General features: G+C 36.9%; 1 protein-coding gene across 2 annotated transcripts; it reads right to left on the reverse strand.

The window, feature by feature from the left end:
• Nucleotides 1-997: 997 nt before the first annotated feature.
• Nucleotides 998-23822, reverse strand: LOC124640792 (ecdysone 20-monooxygenase). 2 transcript variants are annotated; one of them, XM_047178717.1, is made up of 9 exons: nt 23767-23822; nt 8774-8987; nt 7706-7904; nt 5750-5940; nt 4228-4423; nt 3000-3162; nt 2383-2616; nt 1628-1825; nt 998-1252 (listed from the first exon to the last, which is right to left on the reverse strand). In XM_047178717.1, exons 2-9 carry the CDS (start codon nt 8799-8801, stop codon nt 1148-1150), a joined length of 1314 nt encoding a protein of 437 aa, XP_047034673.1. In that variant the 5' UTR covers nt 8802-8987; nt 23767-23822; the 3' UTR covers nt 998-1147. The 2 variants fall into 2 exon arrangements, with proteins under 2 accessions (XP_047034673.1, XP_047034672.1); XM_047178716.1 differs by lacking the exon at nt 23767-23822 and adding an exon at nt 22724-22961.
• Nucleotides 23823-25079: the final 1257 nt, after the last annotated feature.

Genomic DNA, 25079 nt, shown 5'->3' on the forward strand with positions numbered 1-25079 from the left:
CAAGATATAAGACGGACTTTATTACAGTCATTTAAAAATAAACAGCTAATATTAAAGTAAATGACGCTCTCTTTAGTCATAATAAAGCTTTAATTATACACTCGTTGTGTCGTAATATACTCCCTTGTACGGAGAATAAACCATTACTAATATTATAAATGCGAAAGTATCGAACAAAAAGTAAAAGTAAGTATATTATTATGTTTTGTACAAAAATATTCAGAATCATTAAAAATCCCAAAATATCAGATCAGCTGATCATGATCTTTTTAAAAGCATTTTCCCAGGCAAGGGACTTTAAAGCGTTTTATACCACCTGATGGTTAGACGTTAACTAACATGCCCATGTATATATGTCTTAAATACATATATTTATTCTCCATCAAAGGGCGTATATTACAAATATACTTGTATAATCGAATTAAAACAACTTTGTAAGAAGCAGAAGTACAATAAACACGTAACGTATAACGCGGAGTCCTGCGTGAGCGACGATGCGACGCGACGTTCAAACGCAATGAACGCAATCAACAACAAAAGTTAGGTACATAACTTTCATCTATACACCGTGACTTTTTAGTCGTCTTACAAAGGTGGTCCACTCAATCTATCCGACATAAAATACCACTAGACACGATTATTAATTTTATAGCCTTACTAATTAAGATAATGGGTGCAAAGAAAAATACTGACAAAAAAATGTTTACGTATTAAACGGTAGAAAGTAGGTACCTTCCCAACGCACCGCGCTCCATTGATACAAGATTCGGGCAGCGCTCACAACAGGGAGTTCTTATAATCTACGTCATGCATCATAATAATTAATTAATTTTTATTTTTAAATTATTCAAATCTCATAAATATTTTTTTTATATATGAACGTTTACTAGTCATTGGATACATGAAGTGGGCTACCGTTGTAAGACGACTAAAAAGTCACGGTGTATATAAACGAAAAAATTGCCAAATCTGAGAAAACCGTTTAAGGAAGACAATCAACTCAACGCCCTGATACCGGCAAATTAAAGTCTGCAGAGAAACACGACATTAACGCATATATGTTTTGAAGGGACTTTTGGACAAAATTGTACAGTTCTAGAAGTAATATAAAGATCACTTGGGATATTTGTCGCGTGTAGCATCGCGACTACCATTCGACTAGTCGCAGAGACACAGGTGACTTTGGTGCCAGCAGGAAGTCGAACTGAATGTCCAACTCACCGTCAAACTCCACGCGCCATTTTTGCATTATCTGTAAATGTGGAAAGATATGATGATTTGGATGTTGACAAAATCATAGAATAATTATGGGAAGATGAAGGAGAATGTTTGGTTTTTGGTTAATCCATATTTAAACAGCAAAAACCAAACATTTAAGTATGGTTAATCCATATTTAAACAGCTTATGATACGTATACTGGATAGAAGGAAAACTAAAACTTGGTTGAACATAATCGCAAAAGCGGGACTTTCAAGTCAAACAACACAATGGCATCAAAAAAAGAAGATGTATTTTGTATTTGCAAGTGCCACTTAAGCGTTAACTTGAGTGAACCACTGAAGTGTATTGGCGTAGTGGCGTGAGATGTTGGGTTTCGCAGTGAGACAATAAAGAAGGTTGACTTACCTTGGCAAGAAGCAAATGCAGTTCAAGATCAACGAATCGTTTCCCGGGACACATGCGGCGGCCTCTGCCGAAGGGAGCCACAAGAGCAGGCGCGTGAGGAGCCGCGTGCGAGAGCCAGCGCTCGGGGACGAACTCCCGCGCGCGGTAGAAGTTCTCCTCGCGACGGCAGGCCGCCCCTGTGTGGGCTAGCACGAACGTCTGGAAACAATATAATATGCTCTGTCATGAATGGGTGCTTATGTATCGCATTGGCAATTTTAAAGGATTAAATAAATAATGCTTTATTGATGCAAATCCTTACAAAATGCGTAATATCTAGCAGGTATACAATTTAATGAAGGCACACAAATGTTGAGACCCTGGCCCCTAAACTAGGAATGCCTGTGACTTCGGAACCAAAATTGATTCAACTATGTACTTTTCTTCTTCCTGGGCGAGGAATGGTGTCTAAAAAAGCTAGACATCACGATTAGGTTAGGTTAGCTCTGATCAGATAATAGCTCAAAGATAGGTGTCAAAATCTTTGTGGAAAGGCTAAAAATTAGCCTTTCCTGTTCAGCTTTTATTTGATTACCGTTTTCTGACCTCTGTAACCTATATAAAATGTCAAGCTTTTCCAGAATTACAGATTTACGTCAAAATCACAACAGCAGCTGTTGCAGTTTAACTTGATTTTCAAGAAGACCTATTTTTTGATATGACAATGCAATTTCCTCTTTTATTAATCATCGGATAACATAGAGAATTCGACTTACGCCAGCCGGCAATTTATGTCCCCCAACAGTCATCGGGGTATCCAGGACCCTGGCCAAGAAAGGTGCTGTTGGCAGCAGCCGGAAGGCCTCGTATATCGCGGCGCGGACTGAGGGGGCGGCTGCAAGGTCCTCGGCAGTCAGGGTGCTGCAGGACGGCAGCTCCGAGCGGATGACCCGCTGCCAGTCCGGACGACCGCTCAACAAGTATAGCAGGAAAACTAGGCTGTTCGCTAGCTGTTGACAAGTTGAGTTGGAACTGTATATTGGGAAGAATAAGATTATGATGATTTTGAAGAGATGAAGTATTTCGTTTCCAAAAAGAGACTGTTTCTACTGAGAAAAGCTTGAACTTGATATTAATATTGTCGGTATGTCATCTTAACCATAACATAATGGAACTGATTGATTCTAGCCTCAATATACTGTGTAGTATACAAGAGTGTTTGAGCGGTGGTTTCTCAAGTACCTATGTATACTCTGCATTTAGGTATAGCAAGAGGATAACTGCAATAACTACCTGTAGTTCTACTGTTCAAGCCATTCGATAAAACATACAAAAACGTTTAACTAATTCATCAGTAGGTTTGCTAGCTTTAGCACAAAAAAAGTATAGGTACCGTCTCAATGCCAGCTGTGATGAAGTCAATGACTGCAGCCTTCTTGTCCCTCATGTCAACGGCAGGGTTTTCCAATATCCTGAGAAAGATCTCTCTCATGGCGTCATCATTGGCAGTGCCCTGTTTCTTTGTCTTGGCTTCCTCCATCAGCTCCGATACTATCCTGCCAACAATTTGGTTTTATTATTGCTTGACCGCATGTAACGTGGTTAAGTCAAAGCCGCGGGGATCGATCGATCATAAAGTTAAGCATCGCTAGGCGCGGTCAGACCGTGGATGGATCTTGTCATTATAAGTTCTTCCGTGTTTCGGAAGGCATGTTAAATTGGCCCCGACTGTTATATGAACATTTTTGGCCGTCGTTACGAGTAGTCAGAAGCCAGAAAGTCCGAAAACCAGACTATGTCCGGATTGCCCGGATTAAGGAGGTTGAGGACGTCAGACATACGCTCTAACTCACGGATACTCAGCTGCATCCGGTTAGATGATGAAGTAGAAGTTTCTCGATGTATTTGGGACAATATATTCATAACACCGCCTCATAATGATTCAAAATTGATTTCTACTTGTAACGGCCTTGTCTTGTCAGGATATATCAAAGTGCAACCTGCACCTATTAAATGAATGGAACTAGTAAAATGCTCCGAACCAGTTTTGGAAGTAACAAATGGATTGATTAGATGAAGTTCTAACAAAAAATTGCAAGTGTCAAGGTTGGTCTTATTTAAACGTGTACCCTTTGTAAAAACCATAAAAAGTTAGGTACCTAACCTTCATCTATATATTGACGAAAAAATTGGCCAATTCTAAGAAAATCGCTTAAGGAAGACTAGCTTTTTTCTTCAATGTTTGATTATCTCGTTATAGAGCGGTCGAGTTCAAGACCTGCCACTCATTATCCGAACTTATGCGTCATCTACAGCTTATTCAAAGGGATGATTGATCTTCGGAACAGTTTGAGAGCCTATTTGTGTATCCATAATGATGTTCATAAAACATATCCACTAAGGATAGCTATTCAATTTGAACTTGAACGATCGGTAAACAATAAGCTCTTTATATTGTACCTACACAGCGTTCAATGTCACAATGTAGTCTTACTGTATCATATAAAAAACCCTGTCTACATGTTGTGATTGATAGCCTATCAATCACTGAGTCAATAACGTAAGTCGTAACTCCTATATTTACGCATTGCTTCATTATTAAGATAGGGGAACTAACTCACGTATGAATGGTTTCCTCGCTCTTCACGAATGTCCTGTAGAGAGTGGTGGGGGCGAACTTCCATAGGGGAGCTCCGTAGTAGGAGTCCCTCTGGGCCCTGAAGTGGGCCTTCACGGCGGCCGCGAGGGTTGCCGCACGACCCGACATCCATCGCTCTAAGAAGCCCAGTCTTGAACCAAGCATCAACCCGCAGACAGCTGAAATAAAGAAATAAAGTCTTTTTATATAATGACATCAGCACTCCAGAATAAGAGGATTACCAGGTCCAACAATTTTCCTGTTTAAATTCTTTGGTATAGGTATCATTTGTCACCGAATTAGTTTTGAAAGCGAATGCATTTTCCTGTGTTTTGGTCACAATATTAAAATGTTGCATCATTGGTGATGCAACTTGTTTTGTGGGAAAACAACAACAAACTTTTTTCAATCTACCAAGAGTACACCTACCTACTCGCATAATTAATGATTATGTCATTGCAACAAATATAAACTTGACATAATTTGTCTGCACCATATCCTCACTAAACCCTGGAAACGCCATATCAAGCAAGAATGTAAGCACAAAGAACATTTGGAGATTGACGACATAGCTTCCGGCCATTAGCTGATAACATTGAACGCGGCGCAGAATACTTCTATGTAATCTGGTGTGGTGTACAATTTCATAATGCATTTCTGATGTTGATTGTTGCATTCCTTGAGCGACGCTCGCACGCGAGTACGTTGCCCGTCTAACGCTATTTCTTCCACATATGACCCACATTCTTATCTCGAGGAACGTCATTTTCTCGTCACTATTATCGCAGCTCTCTGAATCTATTTAAGACCCACTGACTTTAGCATTTGAACTCCACACGACAGCTCACTGCACAATGTAATTATGTTAGGAGCATACATTTGATAAGCGCTATGCAGAGTACAAGGCTAGTCAGAATAGATATTATTTACGTCGGAGATATTAGTGAAACGGTTTTTTATTTGTATGCTATTATCATCTTCAACGCATTAAAACGGCTATAAAGAAAAGGTCAATAATGTCAATCTGTTCAGCGTTTAAAACCTAGCATACACTTCGACACGTTTTGCCGTATTATCTAAATGCATCTCATTTTCCTCAAAACTTACGTGTCTTGACCTAGTGCTAGTTAACATTACTTCTTTATCTCTCTACTTGCGCAACTTTTATCTTAAATTCCTATCCTAACGCACTTGTGACTCATGCTTGCGCCATGTCTACTGGTCTACACATTAGACGAAAATGGTCTAATTATCTAGTATCAGTAGCAATTGGGAATGAATCATTTCTCAAATCGCCTTTAAATTGCATCATTTATCAAACAATCGATCGTCGACAGCACCAAATCATCTATAACCTATTGAAAGTGATTTTTATCGTCTACGTTATCGATATCATTTGACTTCAGTCAGCTGATTCGAGACATCTAAAAAAACTGCAATCTTAGGAGTGCAGATTTGTTATTGACGACTCTGGTGCCTTTAGTAAAAACCGCAACTTTACTTACATTCCAAGCCCATCCTGTTAGTAAGTTGATCAAAGCCGGCAACAGTGCCATCGCTACGGCGACAAGATTCCAGAAGTTCGAGGAAGTCGTCACAAATATTGTTCAGCTCCGGTAGGAAGCCTTGCATCGTGTTGGGACTTGTCAGCTCCGCGGTCAGGTGACGACGAAGATGGTGCCATTTTTCGCCTTGTCTGAAAAAATATCAGGACAAAACTACATTTTTGCATCCCCAATTTTTAAACTGCGGGATTCATTTAATTTTTTCAAGTAATTAAATCTCAGTAGAGCACCTAGATGATATTATTAAGAAGAGATCATTTCTTTAGAGAGAGATTATTTAGAGTAGGAATCACTATCTATTCCTACAATATCGTGCTTCAAAGACAAAAGCTCTAATGCTTTAAGAACGAAGCTCTTTGAAAAATTGACCTACCATCAAAATTCTGAGTCATACCTTCCGTCCGCACATCGATATCAATCTCACACGCCTATTACAAACCTCACGAAAACTCGTAAAGTTGCAACCTTGACCGTGCAACGCCTTTTGACTATCATTACCATTTTAGTTACGTTTAACCTAGCCAGATCTTTAACAGTAGGTTTTATATCGTAATACTTCCAGCCTTGAAAAGTCTACCTGCCGAATAAACGTGATCGTTTTATATAGTCGCTATTTAGGCAGTAATAGTTAGGCACACTTGCTTGGTTATTTCCTTTTCATCAAAACAGTAACCTTTAGACGTTACCTCTAACGGCCAGTTTCTTCATCAAAAGTTAAAGTTAAAGTAATGTCTAAAGTAAAAGTAACGGTCAAATACGTTTTTTCAAGGCTAAAGTGACAGCAAAACTAATAGAAAAATTGAATTTGACCGTTACTTTTACTTTAGACATTACTTTGACTTTTACTTTGGCTTTAACTTTTGATGAAGAAACTGGCTGTAAATAAGAGTACCTATACCATGACATTGATTCGATCAAAGGCATTAACTTTGATGCTGATGGTTGATAGGAACATCTTATAATATTTCAACTGAATAGTTATTATATTATTATGCACCATTAACGTTCTAGCATCTGTGTCATAAGATGTAGATCCAATCATTGAAATCTATAAGTTCCTTCGATTGAAAAGGAACATCAAATTAGATTGTAATCGAACTGATGAGGCATGGTTGAACACCATGATGAAACTGTCGGCATTATCGACAAATGTTTTCAAACTTACAGGAAATGACAACATTGCAATGTCATTAAAAAATAGTGCCAATGTAACTGCGCATTTATATTTGAAGTCTACGTGACTTGAAGTATAAAGTCTTGCCAAATCACGAGCACTGAACACAATGGACCTGTTAAGTCCCAATACTCGAGGTCAAACCACCCGCTGCTCGCAAAAACCCAATGAATACTTACTTAAAGATAACCTAGTCTATCTGGGTATCTATGTCAATTACTCTAGTCTTGAAATATGAGATGATTGGCGTTATCTATAGTCAGGCTGTCTACTTATAAGTTCTCAGCTATCTAAATAAGGTAATGGATAACCTTGTAAGTGAGGTAGGCGCAGTAGGTACAGACAAGCCCAACATAGAACACGTGGTCGTCAAAGTAATTATTTAATAACTTGCCGAAAACTAATACAATTAACTCATAGTCACGTTCATGCTCTATAATCACATTAATATTAATGGTTCGCTTTTGTATAGACATCAGTGTTTCCCAGGTGAGGGTGACGTAAGGCTGTCGATCTGTATCATAACAAATGAACACATGTTTTGTATTAAGCCGAATGCCAAGGCTATGTATACTAATTCGGACTGCAAGGACTTTATGCGCTTCATCCCTTTGACATAGAAAAGCTACACATTGAAAGACTGACGTAAAAAAGTTCTATGGCACTTCCAAAAAAGGAGAAGTCCATTGAATTTTTTTACACAAGCATGTATTCTTACTTACTCATTTACAAGTCCAGTAGAGGCGTATCTGTCGGGCCTGCTCCTACGGTACACTTGCACGATCTCGGTGGGCGGACGGTAGGGCCTCTTGGCCGGGGCCCGCAACACCGCCTCCAGGGCTGCTCTCTCCGCGATGGACACCACAGAAGCACCTCCCGGAGTGGTCTCCACGAAAACCGGCCCGTAACGCCTGAACATGTCTGTGTGCAAATCTCTCATTGTGACCGTACACTAGCTTTTACAACTATAGTTAACATAACTATAATGAGTTGGGGTTCCTGTATCAATATACAGGTCCTGGACCCATCTTCAAAATTAGGATATTTATTATGAACGTGTGTTTGATTGCCAAAGGATAGTCTGACACGAGCCTTGATAATTTGCTTGTGGCAGATTACCCTTTAGCCCTTGTAAGGTATGAATTCAGTAATGTCCTATCAACCCGTTGTAGTGGGCACGATATAGTTTGAAAATTACCTCATACTGATAAATTGTTTTAGGTTTATGTGTAACCCACTTCTTATTTGTGTCAAATAACATGTTATCAAAATAGCACAAACTGCAAACTATATTGAAGACTTCAGAAACTAGATCGAGTTATTTATAGCTGACATCTGAATTAATTATATATCTCGAAACCTACATGATTGTTCGATGATGTTGATTAAACTTCGTCTAGACAATTCTGTGTCCCACAACAATGATACACAATGACAGTCGCTATGCACCCAGTTAATACAATACTTTGTTGTCGTCTGATCGAACCCAGATTTGTAAGTATGTATTCCGTAGGAGATATGATAGACTTGAAAGAAACATCCTTGATATTTAGGAGCTTGGAAATTTCGAGTCTGTTATTACTTCGAATCGATACAGATCTTCTAAAATTGAAAGAAATAATTGAAAACTCTTTAAAGAACGGGGATTCAAAATCGAATAATTGCAAAGTTTTGCTGTTTGCAGATAATGGTGGTAGTGCGCAAAGGCTACACGCGCGTACCTTTATTTTAACAACTCTACACAGTTGTCGCCGATGAACACTAACCAAACATGATTCAGAAAAACTCACCTTCATAAGCTTCATGCAGCTTATTCATCTTGTATCGACCCCAGAAGAGCCAACGGGTGCCCAAAAACGGTAGTGCCTGCGGGCCGGGCAGGCGTGTAGCCTGTTTGCCATCAGCCGCGCGCGCAGCTAACGCCGTCGCCGCCACCACCACCAGGATCACAGCCAGCACCAACGTCGGCACGTACGACCAGTCCACCAGGGGCGGCGGCGTGCTCTACAAGGGAAATATCAATATTTGAATTATGTAAGGTTCAAAATGATTCTTGGCCTACGAACGTAAAGGGTTGGAAATATCCTATAACTGTCAAGTAATCTGTGTCATAGCGGTAATCCTGAAATTGCTGTTACGCATAATTTGAGATGCTAACATCAAATTACCTATCCCTATCTAATTACTCTAACGGTGAGATAAGGCCAAGATTATTCTGTGTTCATGACACACGAAACGTTATGAAACAATAACAAAATCAAGTTTATTGACCGAATAAGTGTGTATGTCGATTCCTTTAAATGTTATTGCAAATATCAGATCCTCAAATCTTTGTTCAAGTTTTGGCTTTAACACTTTCGATGCCCAGCACCCGGGATTCGAGTCGAACCATAGTTCATTCCTTATGCCCGCAACCCGAATACCGAGTCGTCGCTATGTGTAGCTATAGATGCATGTGCTCATGCCCAGGACCCGAATAGCGAGTCCATAGCTAAGTAAGCTGTAAGGGTTGTCAAAAGTAAATAAATGAAATCAATTGAAAAAACATCGCTTTAGTTTATAACGGATTAGAAAACGTAAATTGGTATTATTCCATCCAGTTATTGCTTCATTCCAGTATTGTATTAATTTGGTACATGCGTACTTAGGTTAGATCTTGTTTGATGTTAGTAATAATGCGCTCACGCGCGCCATCTATTGATGTATGTCCAAATCAAGAGACGTTAAATTCGCAAAGATAATCCTTGCCTAATATAAATGGGAAATAAATTTATTATTAGGTCAAAGTAATATAAAAATACTAGTGTTTACAGCTAAATCACATATCATTTACAAAATATGAGAAGAATTACGGATTTCAAAGGTTTTTGAAAGTATCTCATTTGGGGATCTCTTTGAAAATATTAATAACATAAACGGAAGTAATACGATAAACGGAAGTAATAAATAAACTTCGTATATGTTTGTATAATTATAATTGATTAACTGAATACACGAACGGTAGGTATATGTTTATTTGTACCGGGATTAAATTATTCAGTAGACTACAAGTTGGAAATTAAGCTACGGAATAAACAGGAGATCAACTGAAGGTACTTTTTCTGACTAGTGTTAAGTTCTCGATAACTCTGATTGGTCAACAAGATCGGGCCTGGCAATCTTCGACTCGAAGATTGTCAAAATATTGTCATTAGAATAGATTAAAAGTTAAAACAAAAGTGCATCTATCGCCTTTTGTGCAATAACGAGATTTATGGTTCTTTATCTCTGGCCCGTAAAATGACAAACAAAGCGCGTCGGCATGTTTTTTGAGATTACGAGTATTTAAACTAAAAACTAGATACTTATTTTCTTTGTTATCCTATGCAGGTGTTAAAACAAAGCACGTCGGCGTTGTATTGATTAAAAAAAAAGCTTACAGAAACATGTAGATAAATCATATTAAGTAAATCTGTTCTAACATAATGTACGTTAAAATTAAAAAAATAGTCTCTTTAACAACATAATAAATTAAATAACAAGACGGGATTTATTTTCTTTATTCTGATCAAAAATGCACAATAATTATATTCTAGTAAATTATTTTGGGTAGCCCTACGCTCGGTGGGCGGGGCTTAAGTGAACCCGGACGCCGGGTTTTCGGGCATAAGGGTCCCGTTCCGATACAATTGCGCTGTTGGACTCGAATACCGGGTTGTTATGTAATTATGCAAAATATTTTTGGGCATGTGGATAGGAATTGCATAGGTGAGCTGGGCAGTGAAAGTGTTAAGATTTGTTTGGTTTGGTCAATGACCCCGCGTGAGGCTCGGCTGCGCGGCGCGTGCGTCGGGTGTGCGGTATCGACGCCGTCGATGGCACAACGTTGACGCGGCGCTCTTGACATTGGCTTTGCGTAACTGTCTCTCGTTACGTAACATAACGCTGCGCTGGACACGGACGCGGCGTCAACGGCCGACCAACTACTACCTAACTGCACTCAGTGACAGCTTAATATGTGAGAAATTATCTCCAGGTATCGAGCGGTGGTACAAGTTTTTATTGCCATTTTAACGGATCCCGCATTTCACAAGAATACTTCGCAGTAGGTACTGGAATTTAACGGGATTACAACTTTCGCAAACGTGTTGCCAACCGTCAGTTACATACAACTGTACCTAATGTTGCATACCAATGCAACAGATTACATCCGTTAATTTGTTTGCCTAATGGTATCGAAATCGAATTCAATATGAAGGTGTTCAGTGTTGTCCTTAACGTGGAGGCCGCAGTGCGTCAAGTAGCGGACGTGCATCAAATCCACCGGCAGCGAAAATGCAGGCTATAGAGTTGTTAATTATAGATTTACACTCATCCATATTTTTGCCCTCATAAAAATTCTATGTCAAACAAAACCTAATAAACAACTCTTTTAATATTTTTCCTTTCACTACAAAGTAATATTTATTACAGTTCTTTCTTACATATGAAGTGCATGCTTGGCTGCTGCATGTTACTGCATAACTACTGAGCCCGCTATAGCACACACACAAACATCTATAGCATAACTCGTCCAGTTTATGCTCTTGTTGAAAATCGCTCTTATCCTTTGTAGGTATTAACTGCAGTAATAGGGTTGTTTCCAATTTTCGGAAATCTATTTAGATAGCTTCTAAATAATTTTAAGATCACCCTCTCTTTCATTTTTCGTCTCAAATCTTTTTATTTTTTATGTATTACATGTTTTTCTATTTGTCTTAAAATATTGCTCAGAAAACGCTAGATCACGTGACTGTGACGTCAACGTTCTCTGTTCATTCCTTTACATTTTAAAGCACATCTAACGAGAAAAAACTAACATACCAACTAATGGATTTCTTTATTTTAATAATGTATTTTTATAAAATAGCTACAAAAAGTATAATATTTTATACATATAGATTATTTTTATACATTTGCACAAAAATAAAATACCTCAAATGTTTTGTGTTGTGTACGCGGAAAAATGAAATGGTGCAAAGAAACGTAAAGTTTGTGTTTATTTATATTGAGGTTATGTTTGTGTCCGCGTTCGAAAAGATTTGATGCTTTTTCAAAAAACTTAAACTAAATGAATGTCTACAAGGTTTGTGTTGTGCGAGACTGTGGAAATACGACCATTAGTGCTCTAAATAAACTGTTCATCCACGTACCGCTGAATAAAAATCTTGGTTATTGGCAAAGAATTGAGCGACCATAAAAGAGTCTACTCTTGGCAGATTGTAACTATCAGCTTTCATAAATCCTTTCTCCATAATTCTTTAGCAGTTGTATCACTTAAATGCAATTAACACACAGAACTTCACAGAAGCAAATAATCAAAACATTAATTCTGAGGTTATTTCGATATATCTGTCACTGTTTTATTCGGGTTATTTCGATATTTCATTTCATTTCATTTCATTTCATTTCATTTCATTTCATTTCTGTCAAATACTTGTCATTGTCAAATATAGAAAGGATGACGTCATCGGTCTCTTCTCGTCGTTTTTAATGGCGTGACGTCACAGGCTCAAAATTAAAATTTCATAAATTAATTAAAAAATATATGGTCATTTATAAATAATATAATATAGCTTATCGTGTTTCTAGTTTTGTGAACTTTCGGTGCATTTATTTAATTTTAACTAAATGAATACTAGGAAACAACCCTATTAATGAAGGTTTGTAAGTTCATGGTTGACTAAGATAAATCGAGATACATATTTACTAATTTGTGAGGGACGAGACTCAATTAACGAGATAACTAGGATGTTGTTGACAGTTTCTCAACGAAAGCTTGATACTTGAACTTGATTTAACCTATGTAGGTATCTTATAGGTTGATTAAGTATACACAATTACTGCAGCACCCTCGTTAATATTTGGCTTATAGGCCAAATAGAAAATATCTGCACCTTATATCGGTCCCTAAAATTCAAATGGGAACAATTGGCCTTTTAATGAATAACGATTAGCCACCTTTCTATTGAAAAAATGAGTGTTATAAATAGAATCTATACATAATCATGTAGATTCTTAATCGATACCAGAAAAAAATCACAAGCCTTGATAATATGAAATCGTAATTGAATGTCGGCTTCGTCGATGTAGGGATGTTTTTCATAGCGAGAGCCGCTGGTTAATTATATCCTGCGTTGTACATATAACGTTAAGCCTGCGTGGCCCACTTACAAGAAAATTTCATACCAGCAAGTTTGTATCACTTCGCCAGTTTTTCGTACGAGCTTCAGACTCTTGTAAACAGAGTTTGCAAGTTTATCCCACCTGATCAATGAGCTTTGAGGACCTCTTAATTCGATCTACATCGTAGAAACTAATCCAAACTATTTTAATGGTTAGGTTAGCTGAATATTTATACATTAATTTAATAGACTAGAGATTAATTTAGTAAAGGACTTTTACCCAAAAACTTTATGTCTAGACCTGGACTTCCAGACAAGTTTCACACAAAGGGTAACAAATTCTTTGTGCCCCTACTAACTCACAATCCCAGACATCACTTAAATGTCCCGTGTTACTTTGAAATTGAGTGGTCAACTTATTGGAAGACCACTTTCATAGTTATGAGCAAAACCTACTCAGCTTTACGTCACTTTCTCTAAAAATGCACTCTCTTAAATGCAATACGAGTCATTAAAATAATGAGCAACAAACAGACAACCCCAGACGGTACTGTTCTTAATCACATCACCTAGTGATTTTTAATCGATTTACTGGAGCATACACTAAATAGCATTTGAATTACAAATAAGTTGTTGATGTGAATAATACGTATCAGTTCGCTCAGGTGCGAAGTGTTGTGGAATGAACTTAATGCAAGTTGAAGGACAGTTCAGTTTCAACAAAGAATCCCCAGAGCACCTATTGGTTACGCGCGCGAGGACAACAAGATAAGATAAAGCGGTTAGTAATCAAACAAATAAACAGTCTAACCCCTGTATCTTTATCTCTGTATCATCTCTGAGTGCTCCACATTTAAAGTGATCTCTCAAGGGCGTCTGGCCAGTCTGAACCGGTGACAATCAATCCGTAGAGAATTTAATGTGCAATAAACTAATATAAAAAGTCATAATTATAGGGTACGATTGTACCGGTGGTAATGTAAATGTGTTCGCACGGTGATTGTCTGTATCAGGTATTGACTAAACAATTACCTACATGTTCATTGAATGCACTGGTACAAAGTCATCATTGAGTTTCAACACCGTCATACTTTCAATGCAATTTGATGTGATTACCTGCAAACTTGACTTGGCTTATGTGTGATTTCGTTACTCCTATGCATAAGTTCAGTTACACAAAGATATACAAACTTAAAGGAATCAAAGTTGAGTGGTGTAAAGATTTGAGACTTCATAAAAATGTATTAAGGAGCATAAAATAATTGCCAATGCAACATACGATTTCTCGTAAATTCTATCCTGAACTACATCTGATATGATAACAAAACGCCGATCAAAATGATGATATTTTGAAAAGTTGTTTTACGTCGTATAATTATCAAACTTTTGTCTCAACTAAGCTCTACGTAGAGTAAGGAAGAATAGGCTTAAATGGCTTTAGAGGAGGATTGAAATTGGAGCAAAAAACATACTGCGCCGACCCCAAATAACTTGGAAACAGGGCAGGAAGAAGGAGTGTCTTAGAGGAGGATTAGGCTGTGAGATAGTACTTCATGAATATCATACCGTACCATAGAGATTATCTCTGTTAACAAAATCGACAAATACCTAAATGAGTAAACATTAAAAAAAAAATTTGCCAAAATTCGTAATAATTTTTGCCCAACCCATTTTGCAAATGATAAGCACACGCCCTAAGATTTCGAATAGGTAAACTGCCTATGGCTGGAAAACCATTTGCCTATAAATTGCTACTTAAGTTAATGGAGTGAAAAGAATATACTCGGAACATTTGAGTACGATTAGCAATAGCTAGTTAAAAATATAAAAAAAAACGGGCGAATTTATATGGAGATTTAAAAATAATGGTATTTCTCGTTTCAACAAAGTTTACCAATCCAATTACAAACTTAAAAAAAATTTGTGCATGTTTTTTTTCTAACTACGTCAACATCCAAAATTATTTTTTAGCAGAGGTTATCTAAAAAAGACCGAATTGATAAAGTATCTAAATAGTCATGTTATCTTTACTATACTTAGTAACGACTCTGTTTTCAACGGAGATGTTACCTGGGTCAAAAACCTCGTAAAATTCATCGCACTCGATTTTCTCTGACTTCAATGTCATTTGTGCTATATCGTGAATGTATTTACCAAATAAAGTTCGGGGAAGTCAAATAATTATGTATTGCTCAAAAAACAGCTTATTTGGAAATGTCTGGAATTTTTATATTATCAATATGTTTCATGTCCCTGAAGTTAAATAATAAAAAGTAACGCTCATATCTATAGACTCCATGAGCATAGATACACAAGTCTTTCGACTATACTAGCTTACTAAAGTAAGTTTTAAAAACCAGATAGTAAAATCTTCCTGCTTTTAGTAATATCGTAATCAATGATTCCAATAAAAATACAATAACTTGATCATCAATGTATCGAAGTGTAATGCTTACCTGTCATATTTTTATCACGGCTTGCATTTTTTCAATATCTATTGAAACGTAGACAAATATGCTCGTACGCGCAAACACTTGACATTGGATAAGACACTATTTCTAGATATCCTCGCTATTTACGTACTTAGTGACGAAATCGATATAAAGTAGGTACTTAAATATAACACTATTAACAAATAGAATCACCTATGTATGCCGAACTTCACATAATTCTATGATAAGTCTATCTAATTAAAAACCTCATTGTAAATATTTAGACAAACCAAGTGGAAGTCAAAAGGTTATCTTGTATTGTTTTTAAGAAAGACAAAAGATGAATGGTTTCTGCGTCTTAATTTGGAGGAGCACGTTATTTACAAAATCATAATAATCGTATGACTTTGAACCTCTAATATAAGTATGAATGAATGACATAAGAAATTCCTAGAATACATTAAGAAGAGGTACATGATGATTAAAACTGGATTATCTAAAACAATACCTGACCATAACTAACGAAGTACCTAATGTGTGTCTAAAGCTCCCGACAATATTGGAAAATGTGATGTAAGCACGCACAAGAAGAAAGTGTTTTCAGGATATAAGCGTTTGTGAATTCTGATGACGCACTTCGAGAGATGAACGTATGTTTCTAGAAACCCCCATGATCGATGTGACATAAACAAACAAACTCTTATCTCTAAGTTTTTTCAAAATAAACTGTAATACTTAGGCAGCTTATCTACCCTAAATAAGTATTAATATTATCAGGCCACGTCCTTTACTTGAGATACCAAAATGCATTCACTGTTTGTAAGCAGCAGGAAGTTAGGGACTCGGTGCTGGCACAAATATGGGAAATTAAAAAAAAAAACAAACAAACATTCGAATTGAGAACCTCCTCCTGGGAAGTCGGTAAAAAAACAAAAACAAATATGAAAAAGATCTGAAATCGTCATAATCGCAATTTTTTAACACCCGACAATACCTACCACTGGACATGCCTTAAATATAGTAACGGAAATCATAAAGAAAAAAAACAATAATTAATCATCATCTCCATGATTAATATTAATAATCATATAAATAAAATTCACGCACACATTTAAATTAGACTTCATTGAGAAGTAACCGCCGTAAGGTCAATGAATTAAGGATAGATACACTTGCTCGCTAACGATAATATTGTGAGAGTAAATAAAAAAAAATCTTATGTAAACAGAGTAGGCATAACACGAGTAAATAATGTAGATTTGCTTATACATATTATAAAACATCTGAAACCAACTCATGTGCTAAATTATTTTACTTATTTTAGTTTTGGTGCCAGTGCGAATGCGTTTAGTAAACTTACGGAATCAAATCAAATTACGCGTGCGAACTGCGAAAACTCAAAACAATTTTCAGTTGCTCATTTGTTTCAGCGTAGCATTTCCTCAACTGTTCATCCATTGTTCATTCTTTGTAATATTTGAGTATTGACGTCACCGTATCTGCGTATACTTGAGAGTTGCACATAATTTACATAACTCTATGACGGCGCGTCTCGTCACTCTGTCAGCTGCATGATGCATCGTCGTCTTCCGCGTATATTGAGGCCGGTTCATGAGGTTCATCGTCGCTTTAATTGATTGCACTCCATCGCTCCTCACTGCTTGTTATTGCGACCCTAAGTTGCATCTGCATCTTTAAATGTTTCTCACTTATCGACAAGAGTACTTTGGACCTAACTGACGGTTAGTGTGAAGCGCCGATTGAAATAAAACTCCGTATGACAGTTAAGTTTTCAGACTGTTAGTGTTATCTCAGCCATTTTTCTAGAAGATCGAGAGTAAGAGTGATAAGTTACTGATATGCTAAGTAGTTACGTAGTGTGTTGAAACTGACATCTGCGGCGAATCAAATACCTACAACATTAAATAAAAATCAATCCATACTTAGCTAGGTTTATCATAGCTTTATTCATAAGCATACTCAATTTGCCAAAACCAGATCTGTTTATTCATAGATCGTCTGTCTGGCGAAGCTTGTCGTATTTTCTCCTCATTATACATGGACGAGTTACTTAAAATCGTCTTATTTTTAATTTTAAAGATCAAAGTGTCAATTAGCCAGTTTGAAATTGATAAGCAAATATGTAATGATTTTGTTTTCGTGATGAAAAGAAGAGAGAACTCCGCTCAGAATAAAGAAGATGGATCAAAATTGCCCCACATCCTATAACAATGTGACGTATCTCAAAAAAAAGATAAAAATGTTAAAAAAATTATGGCATACTCTCTAATTTATTTTTTTCACACCTTCATACGAAAAAACTGCTTTAAAAATTGTTCAGGCGCTGTTATGAAAACGTCGTTCGTAGGACTATTAATGGACCATTTTATTAAATATGTTTTTTGTTTGATAGGGTATACCACACAGGTGGTCCCATAATCATCAGGTCAGGATCTGATGATGGAAACCCTGAGAAACCCAGGGCAACTTTTAAAAGTTGTAGGCATGCACAGGATAAAAACTTGACTATGAGGTGTATGTCTGGTAAAACTATGCAACAATGAAGGTTTGGAGCTGACCTAATGATGGAGACGAAAAAAGGTCGAGGGAACTCAACAACTGAATATGTAAACTACCTTGTGTTAGGGCTTATATTATTTGTATTGAATAGACCTTTGCAACAGTGAAGGTTTGGAGCTGACCTAATGATGGAGACCAGAGAAGGTCGAGGGAACTCGACAACTGAATATGTAAACTACTTCGTATTTGGTCTTTTATTATTCGTATTGATGAGAACTTTCTACAAATCCGGATAGTGACAACTATGCTTGTCACAGAAAAGCCAAAAAAAAAACTTTTTACAATAAATAAAACCGACTCCCAAAAACACTTAAAATCAAGATAAAACTATTCTTAGGTGCATCGGCCTAGAAGTCGCTGGGGACTTAGACACTGACTTCTAGGCCGATGCACCTAAGAATAGTATTTTTTTCGTTTTAGTAGAAGGTTCTCATCAATTCGAATAATATAAGCCCAAACACGAGGTAGTTTACCTACATATTCAGTTGTTGAGTTCCCTCGATCTTTTTTCGTCTCCATCATCAGGTCAGTTCCAAACCTTCATTGTTGCATAGTGTTACCAGACATACACCTCATAGTCAAGTTTTTATCCTGCGCATGCCTACAACTTTTAAAAGTTGCCCTGGGTTTCTCAGGGTTTCCATCATCAGATCCTGACCTGATGATTATGGGACCACCTGTGTGGTATACCCTATCAAACAAAAAAAATATTTAATAAGATGGTCCATAAATAGTCCTACGAACGATGTTTTCATAACAGCGCCTGAACAATTTTTAAAGCAGTATTTTCGTATGAAGGTGTGAAAAAAATAAATTAGAGAGTATGCCATATTTTTTTTTACATTTTTATCTTTTTTTTGAGATATGTCACATTGTTATAGGACGTGGGGCAATTTTGTATGGATTGTGATCCGTCTTCTTTATAAATGATTATGTTATTATCGCATGTATGGTGAATCTGGGAGCACTGAAAACTGCAGACTTTCGCAGACTGCCATTTATATGGAAACTTGTATACGGCTAGTTAGGTGTCGAGACAACTTTGTAGAGCTCAAAGCTTTCTTCTCCTACAGACGACATCTATTCTTCGCGGGTCGATACACAGCGGTTACGATATGACCTTTCACCAGATACGACTCTTCTTGCATGTTTATTTGATACATAGGTACCTACTTATTACTTCGTTGTTATTTTATTCCACCTTCTTTTAATCATGACCAAACATTTAGAACCCTCTGATACTGTCGTCAAAGTCACTGCCATTAATTAACATTTTAAGAGTCGATTCAAGGACCCAACGAGAGTCATCGAACGCTTTGAGTATTATTGGGTATTTGCATTCATAGAACAAAAATACATCTTGCCTGAGGCGTCTGCAGGTCAATTCTTTTGCCGATAATACATTTGTCATTGAAATGTGGATATAGAGCAGTTGATATGACATTCATTGATCTGTTTAATGAGATATCAAGACGGCTGTGCGGTTGAAAAGTTTTCAGATCAAAATATAATTGGAGATTGTAGGTAGACTGGTATAGACAGTGCTTCCCTGCAGATTGGCGCGGGCGTCCGAGGGCGGCGCGCGATTCGTTTTGCTCCCCGAAGGCCGACCAGTCCCGGCCGTCTCGCCGCATCGGATATGTGTCACTATAACACTATACATACGTCTGCTTCCCTTCGGGTGACTTCCACACTCGCACTTCATATTAAAACAGACTCCTGTGACCTTAAGCTCACCTATCATATTTCGGGAATATGGTGCAAAAGTCTTGAGATAGATCCGCATTGCCGTCAATGCACGTTATAAGTGTAAACTCATGCTACGATGGCTAATTTGGTGATATGCTCTGCTGGTTGCTCTATCCAGCAAAATGCATGAAGCAAAAAATGCTTTGCATTAGTTACGCAGTTATAACAATAGTAGTATTACGTAATCTTATTATTGTACACGTTGCTACTATTAAAAGCTGTATCTTCTATAAGGTCAAAAGAACAACGAAACTATTTTGGTGTATGTACTAAATACGTAATTAACGGTCAAAAATAAAGACGTTTCATATAAGGTAAAGAGATAAATAGGTGTAGGTTCAATGAGAACTGGATACAATTTTCTAATATCCATGGTTGGTACCTACAATCACTTGATTTTAAACCAACAAGAGTTCAACACAAACAGGAACTCTATAAGTTTCTCAGAACTCAATCAAAGCTGACGAACTAGCTTTTTGTTATTTCTATAGAACGAGAATATCAATGGATGGAGAATATTTTATTACCATTCCATCATACGACTATGAGACAGTTCAGTTTTTTTGGGATCCCAATAACACATAGGTTTTGTAAAGAAGCTTTAACATGACGTTAAAACACATTCGCTTATTTTTTGTATCAAGAATTTACAAAAAAAGGTTCTACTCTAATCAACAAGAAAAACAATAACATTAAAACATCGACATTAAATTGAATAATAAAAACCGTGTCCTTGTATGAGGTTCAAGGCGAACAGTGGGCCGGTGGTGAGCGTCATCGGCGATACAAAATTTTGTACAGGCGTCCGATGGTTTACGACCCGACTCGGCAATCCATTATCATACTAATAGGGTAGTTTTAGCCAACTAACCAGTTGTGGAAGGCCATCGATACCGCAAAAGTGAAGTAATAAAAAAAACAAAATCTCAAAGTGCGATCATATGTAGGTGGTTTTATCGGTGATCGAAAAGAAGCTATGGATTTATTACGGCCATGTTAATTAGCAAGCTTGTTTAATTACTTGAATTGATCTTTGTTTTAGTGGTCTTCTTTTTAATTTGGGTTCGTAAAAGCAGTCCTTTCCAAACGCAAAAAAAAGGAAATAAAAGAAAGTAAAGATTTTGCAGCATCCCCACTAACGACGTGAAATTTTTCGTTTAGAATTCGCAATCATAGAATAATTTTCAGGCAACGCAAATGACTTACGTGTCTAATATAATAAATTGATGATGTCTATCATCGACTCTCGTAATTTATGGCGGGGTAATAACGATGATGAACATCCGGCTCCCGGCTCTAGCTTAACATGTGTCTAAGCGAGCTGTCACACGTGATATGGACCACCAAACTATCACCCCGCCTTCGTAAAACAAAACTTCTTTCACTAAACTCCATGTTCAAATCGAAGAAACAAATGAAGAATAAATTTATCAACAAATACAATAAGGTAAGTACACACAATCGCTGTTTTCTAAACCAATCTTGTGCGACGAACTTATATCGTTCGAAACATCGTTTGCAATTATTCTTAATTAGTACCGGGTAAAAAATTAACCTTGAATCAGAGGCAGAGGAGTAAGCGACCGATTGAATATTAATTTTACAGCGATGAGTGAACAAATGCTGAATATTCAACGTTTCGGTCAGGCAGTCTCACGCACTGCTGCTGCAGCTGGCGAGAACGCTTGTTTGGCAATAGGAAGCGACAGCCGCACTACAATCATATTTCTATGCCCCTGGACCAAAACCAGGTATAGGGACTTTACTGGCCTTTCAAAAAGTCCAAATTACTTGAATGGTAATGAAAAGTAAAGTGAAATAAAACTACGACGGCCAAAAAACTCAAATTCAATTGGTGCATCGTAAAATCTCAGTTCATTAAGAAATATCTCCCGCATGTAGTTGCTTCTTATTAATGAAGTAAAATGTGGGCTAACTCTAAATATAGGTCGCTATTTGCATTTTAATGATAGTTTCTGTAAAGGTCAGAATCAGAACCTATCATCCAATTAAGTTCCAGCACACGAAGGAAGTAGTGAACTTTAAGAAAGTATTTCAACCGTAACTATAGTTATGGATGAATTACCCAGTTTGCTTAATTGTTCGCAGTAGGTCCTATAAACTATGTGAATCAAGCATTGTTACTTATTATCTAGGTAGGTATAACTCAGGCTACATTTAAAATGCTTACCCAAGCAAAGATTCTATAAATTAATTGCGCCTCATAAACCAAACAGCACCCGTTTAGCGAGCACTTTGGTTCACTTATTCTTTTCACAATGTATAGGGCAAATTTTACATGCAACAATTTAAACATTTTTTCGCGTCATTCGTCTGAAGAAAAAACATCTATTAAAAATTAACTTCCAACATAACTTCTCCAAAACACGCAAGCTAGGCGTAGCGCTTCATAATTCGCAAGAAAAATGTCTGAATAATGTATATTTTCTACTTGCAGCCGTAACTTCTTACACTTTATGCCTCGGCTGGATCTTTGTGTCCGGGATAACGCAGACAAAACTAGACACATAAATAAAATAAATAACATTATTTATAACTTAAATAAGAACTCGTCCATATTATGATAGTGTTATGATAGGGTAAGCATAATACAATCGAGTCTGGATTATGCACTCGTGTTACCTATTTCAGACGCAGTCTATGAATTAAGTGCAAAAAAATAATTACCTACGTGCTTGCTCGCTTGGTTCGTACGCTTTATTAAAAATTAAAAAAGATTAAACCATAACGACCATAAATAAAATAGGGATACCGTGAGTAAAGATAATTTAAATTTTTATAAAATTATATTTTCAATGAGAGGTAATAAACTTACCCAAAAGCTTTCTACGTAGTGAGAAAAAAGGAAAACTCCCGGAAGAGACATCGTAGCCAGCTTAACTTCACAAGTAGACTGACAGAGGGAACACGCCGCGCTTTTTATTTATACACTTTTTGTTTACTAACATCACATAGGAATTCCTTTATCTGTGTCGATAGGTAGCTCATACACGAGGTCGCTCACGGGAGTCGCCCGGGCAGCCCGCGAGCCTCGTCACTAACGACTGAGAATCCGCCAACACGTTGCGCCCCTATATACCTACTTACTTCTTGTTTTGCCTGAATGCTTTATTTCACGCTCTATATCCACGAATTAATAATTATGGATTGTGGATATCGAACAGCAAGCGTTCATTGCATACGAATAGTGCACACGTGACTAACAATCATCTCGTTCGACTTTCTTACCGGGCGGTCATACATACTTTAATTGTATTGACCTAATAAACTTATCTATAGGGAAGGGCACGGTTGTGAAAAAGCAAGGAAATTAGTTCAAGGCCTAGTGTATTACTTCACGAGGAGAGACCATAACCGCGCATAACGTTTATCACCATTCTTCACGCGAAGATCAGGCAAAACTATTACGCTAATGTCATGTGCTATTGTATGCATATATATGAGTTCTACTATCTTCGTTAACAGTCCATTAAATAGTACTTATGTGATTACTGATTAATTACCTGTACTAATATTTACTAAAATAATTTCACATTCTTGATAAAATTAAGGGTTAACGCACCAAAGTTTCTGTACAAGGTCGTTAGTAATTTCTAGATGAAAATATCAACTCAGTCTAAAACGGATATTATGAACATAATTTTTGTTATTCATTATGATAAAAGCAGTTTGTTTTGTAGATAAAAATCGTAAAGATTTGAATAGGTAAATAATGCAGGTGTTTCGGGTTTGATACAATAATATTTTAAGGAATGAAATAAACTTAGGTTAAGGCCAAACAAAAAAAACGCGGTCAGAATTGGTCCTTGGCAAATGGTCTAAGGTCACCTTCGTCCCAGCTCCCGACAAAATGCGTACCTAAGTTAAAGCGTCCGTCGCCGCCCGAGTAAAGTCGTACCTGCGAGCTACATCCAACCCGAATTAACCCTTCTTCTTTTTTATGTGGACTGTCACTTAATAAGCTTTCGACTTTAATACTTTTCACGTTTCTTATGTAGATTACAATTTTAAATGTTTTAAAATGCAGAGACGTTTTTTCATCCAAGCTTCTGTAGCCCATATCAAATTGCGATTAGCGAGTATTTAATTATAAGATTTACATGGTCCATATTCATAAATTTTCTTAGTACTAAGTAGGTAAAGTTAGGATTTCCTGTAGATAAGAGACGTGTAACGCAATAATAAAACCAAAATAGTAAGTATTCATATGCTAAGCTAATCATGCTCTGCCTGAATTTCCATTTGAATTGCCCAGGGCAAAATTGTAGTTTAACGCATTGTAGTAATATTTACTACTTGACCCCTAGTACCCATAGGCAAGGACGAGTGCCACATTGTTGTAATTCGCTTAGTTTTCTCGATGCTTGTCTCGATTTTCGGATAGGTAGGAATAAGTAGAAACTCATCATCTAGGTACCTAGCTTTTTTACAACTATATTGGGGGTCAGCTTTCAGTTTACCGGCAGCATCTGAGTACCAGAGTTTTACATGGAGCGACTGCCTACCTAACTCCTCAACACAGTTACCCGGTGAACAGGAACTACTTGATTTGGTTTTTATTTATGAAATTAAATAAATAATCTGAGACTTATGTCTTTAAATTATTACGCAAATAGAGGTTTTCGTATCTTAGGCTAACCCAACGTGGATTAACTGATAGATACACTACATATATGTTTATGTGTAAAACTATAAAAAGTTGTTTTTACATACCTACTAAGAGTTAGATCGCCGCGGCATTTCGACTTTCCAGATTTCAGGATTTCAAGATCTCTGGGGGATGCCTCAGATCAGAAAATGCGCTTGGTATGGCGTATTGGTCCAGTGATTAGGGGAAAATATGAAATTTTATATAAAACTTATATGTTTTCATTATTGCTCAATCTTTGCATTTCGTCAGCTAAATATCTAATGAATAACTTAAGTTTGTAAGTTTTGTAACTTCAATCAAACCAAAAACTACGATATTCTTAATTCAAAAATTGCGCCTCTTACAGTACGTTTCGTTACGCAAAGTTTTGTCAACAGCACTTAGTAAATACGATAAGATATGTAATGTATAAATAAATGCAATATAATCTTAATCAAGCCTAATGCGTAGGATAGCTGTACATATTTAACTAAAAATATTTCTAATAACCACTACTGCGGTGAACTGAAATATCAACTGA

Source organism: Helicoverpa zea, chromosome 21, assembly GCF_022581195.2.
Source record: "Helicoverpa zea isolate HzStark_Cry1AcR chromosome 21, ilHelZeax1.1, whole genome shotgun sequence".
NCBI lineage: Eukaryota > Metazoa > Arthropoda > Insecta > Lepidoptera > Noctuidae > Helicoverpa > Helicoverpa zea.

What these genes read in the sequence shown, in the direction of transcription:
- LOC124640792 (XM_047178716.1), bottom strand. Translation starts at nt 22,774, where the DNA reads ATGTCTCTTCCGGGAGTTTTCCTTTTTTCTCACTACGTAGAAAGCTTT. An exon ending in ACTACGTAGAAAGCTTTTGG is followed by an intron (nt 8,988 to 22,723) that starts GTAAGTTTATTA and finishes TTTCCCTTGTAG; the next exon opens with AGCACGCCGCCGCCCCTGGT. An exon ending in TCACAGCTGGCATTGAGACG is followed by an intron (nt 2,617 to 2,999) that starts GTACCTATACTT and finishes ACTTGTCAACAG; the next exon opens with CTAGCGAACAGCCTAGTTTT.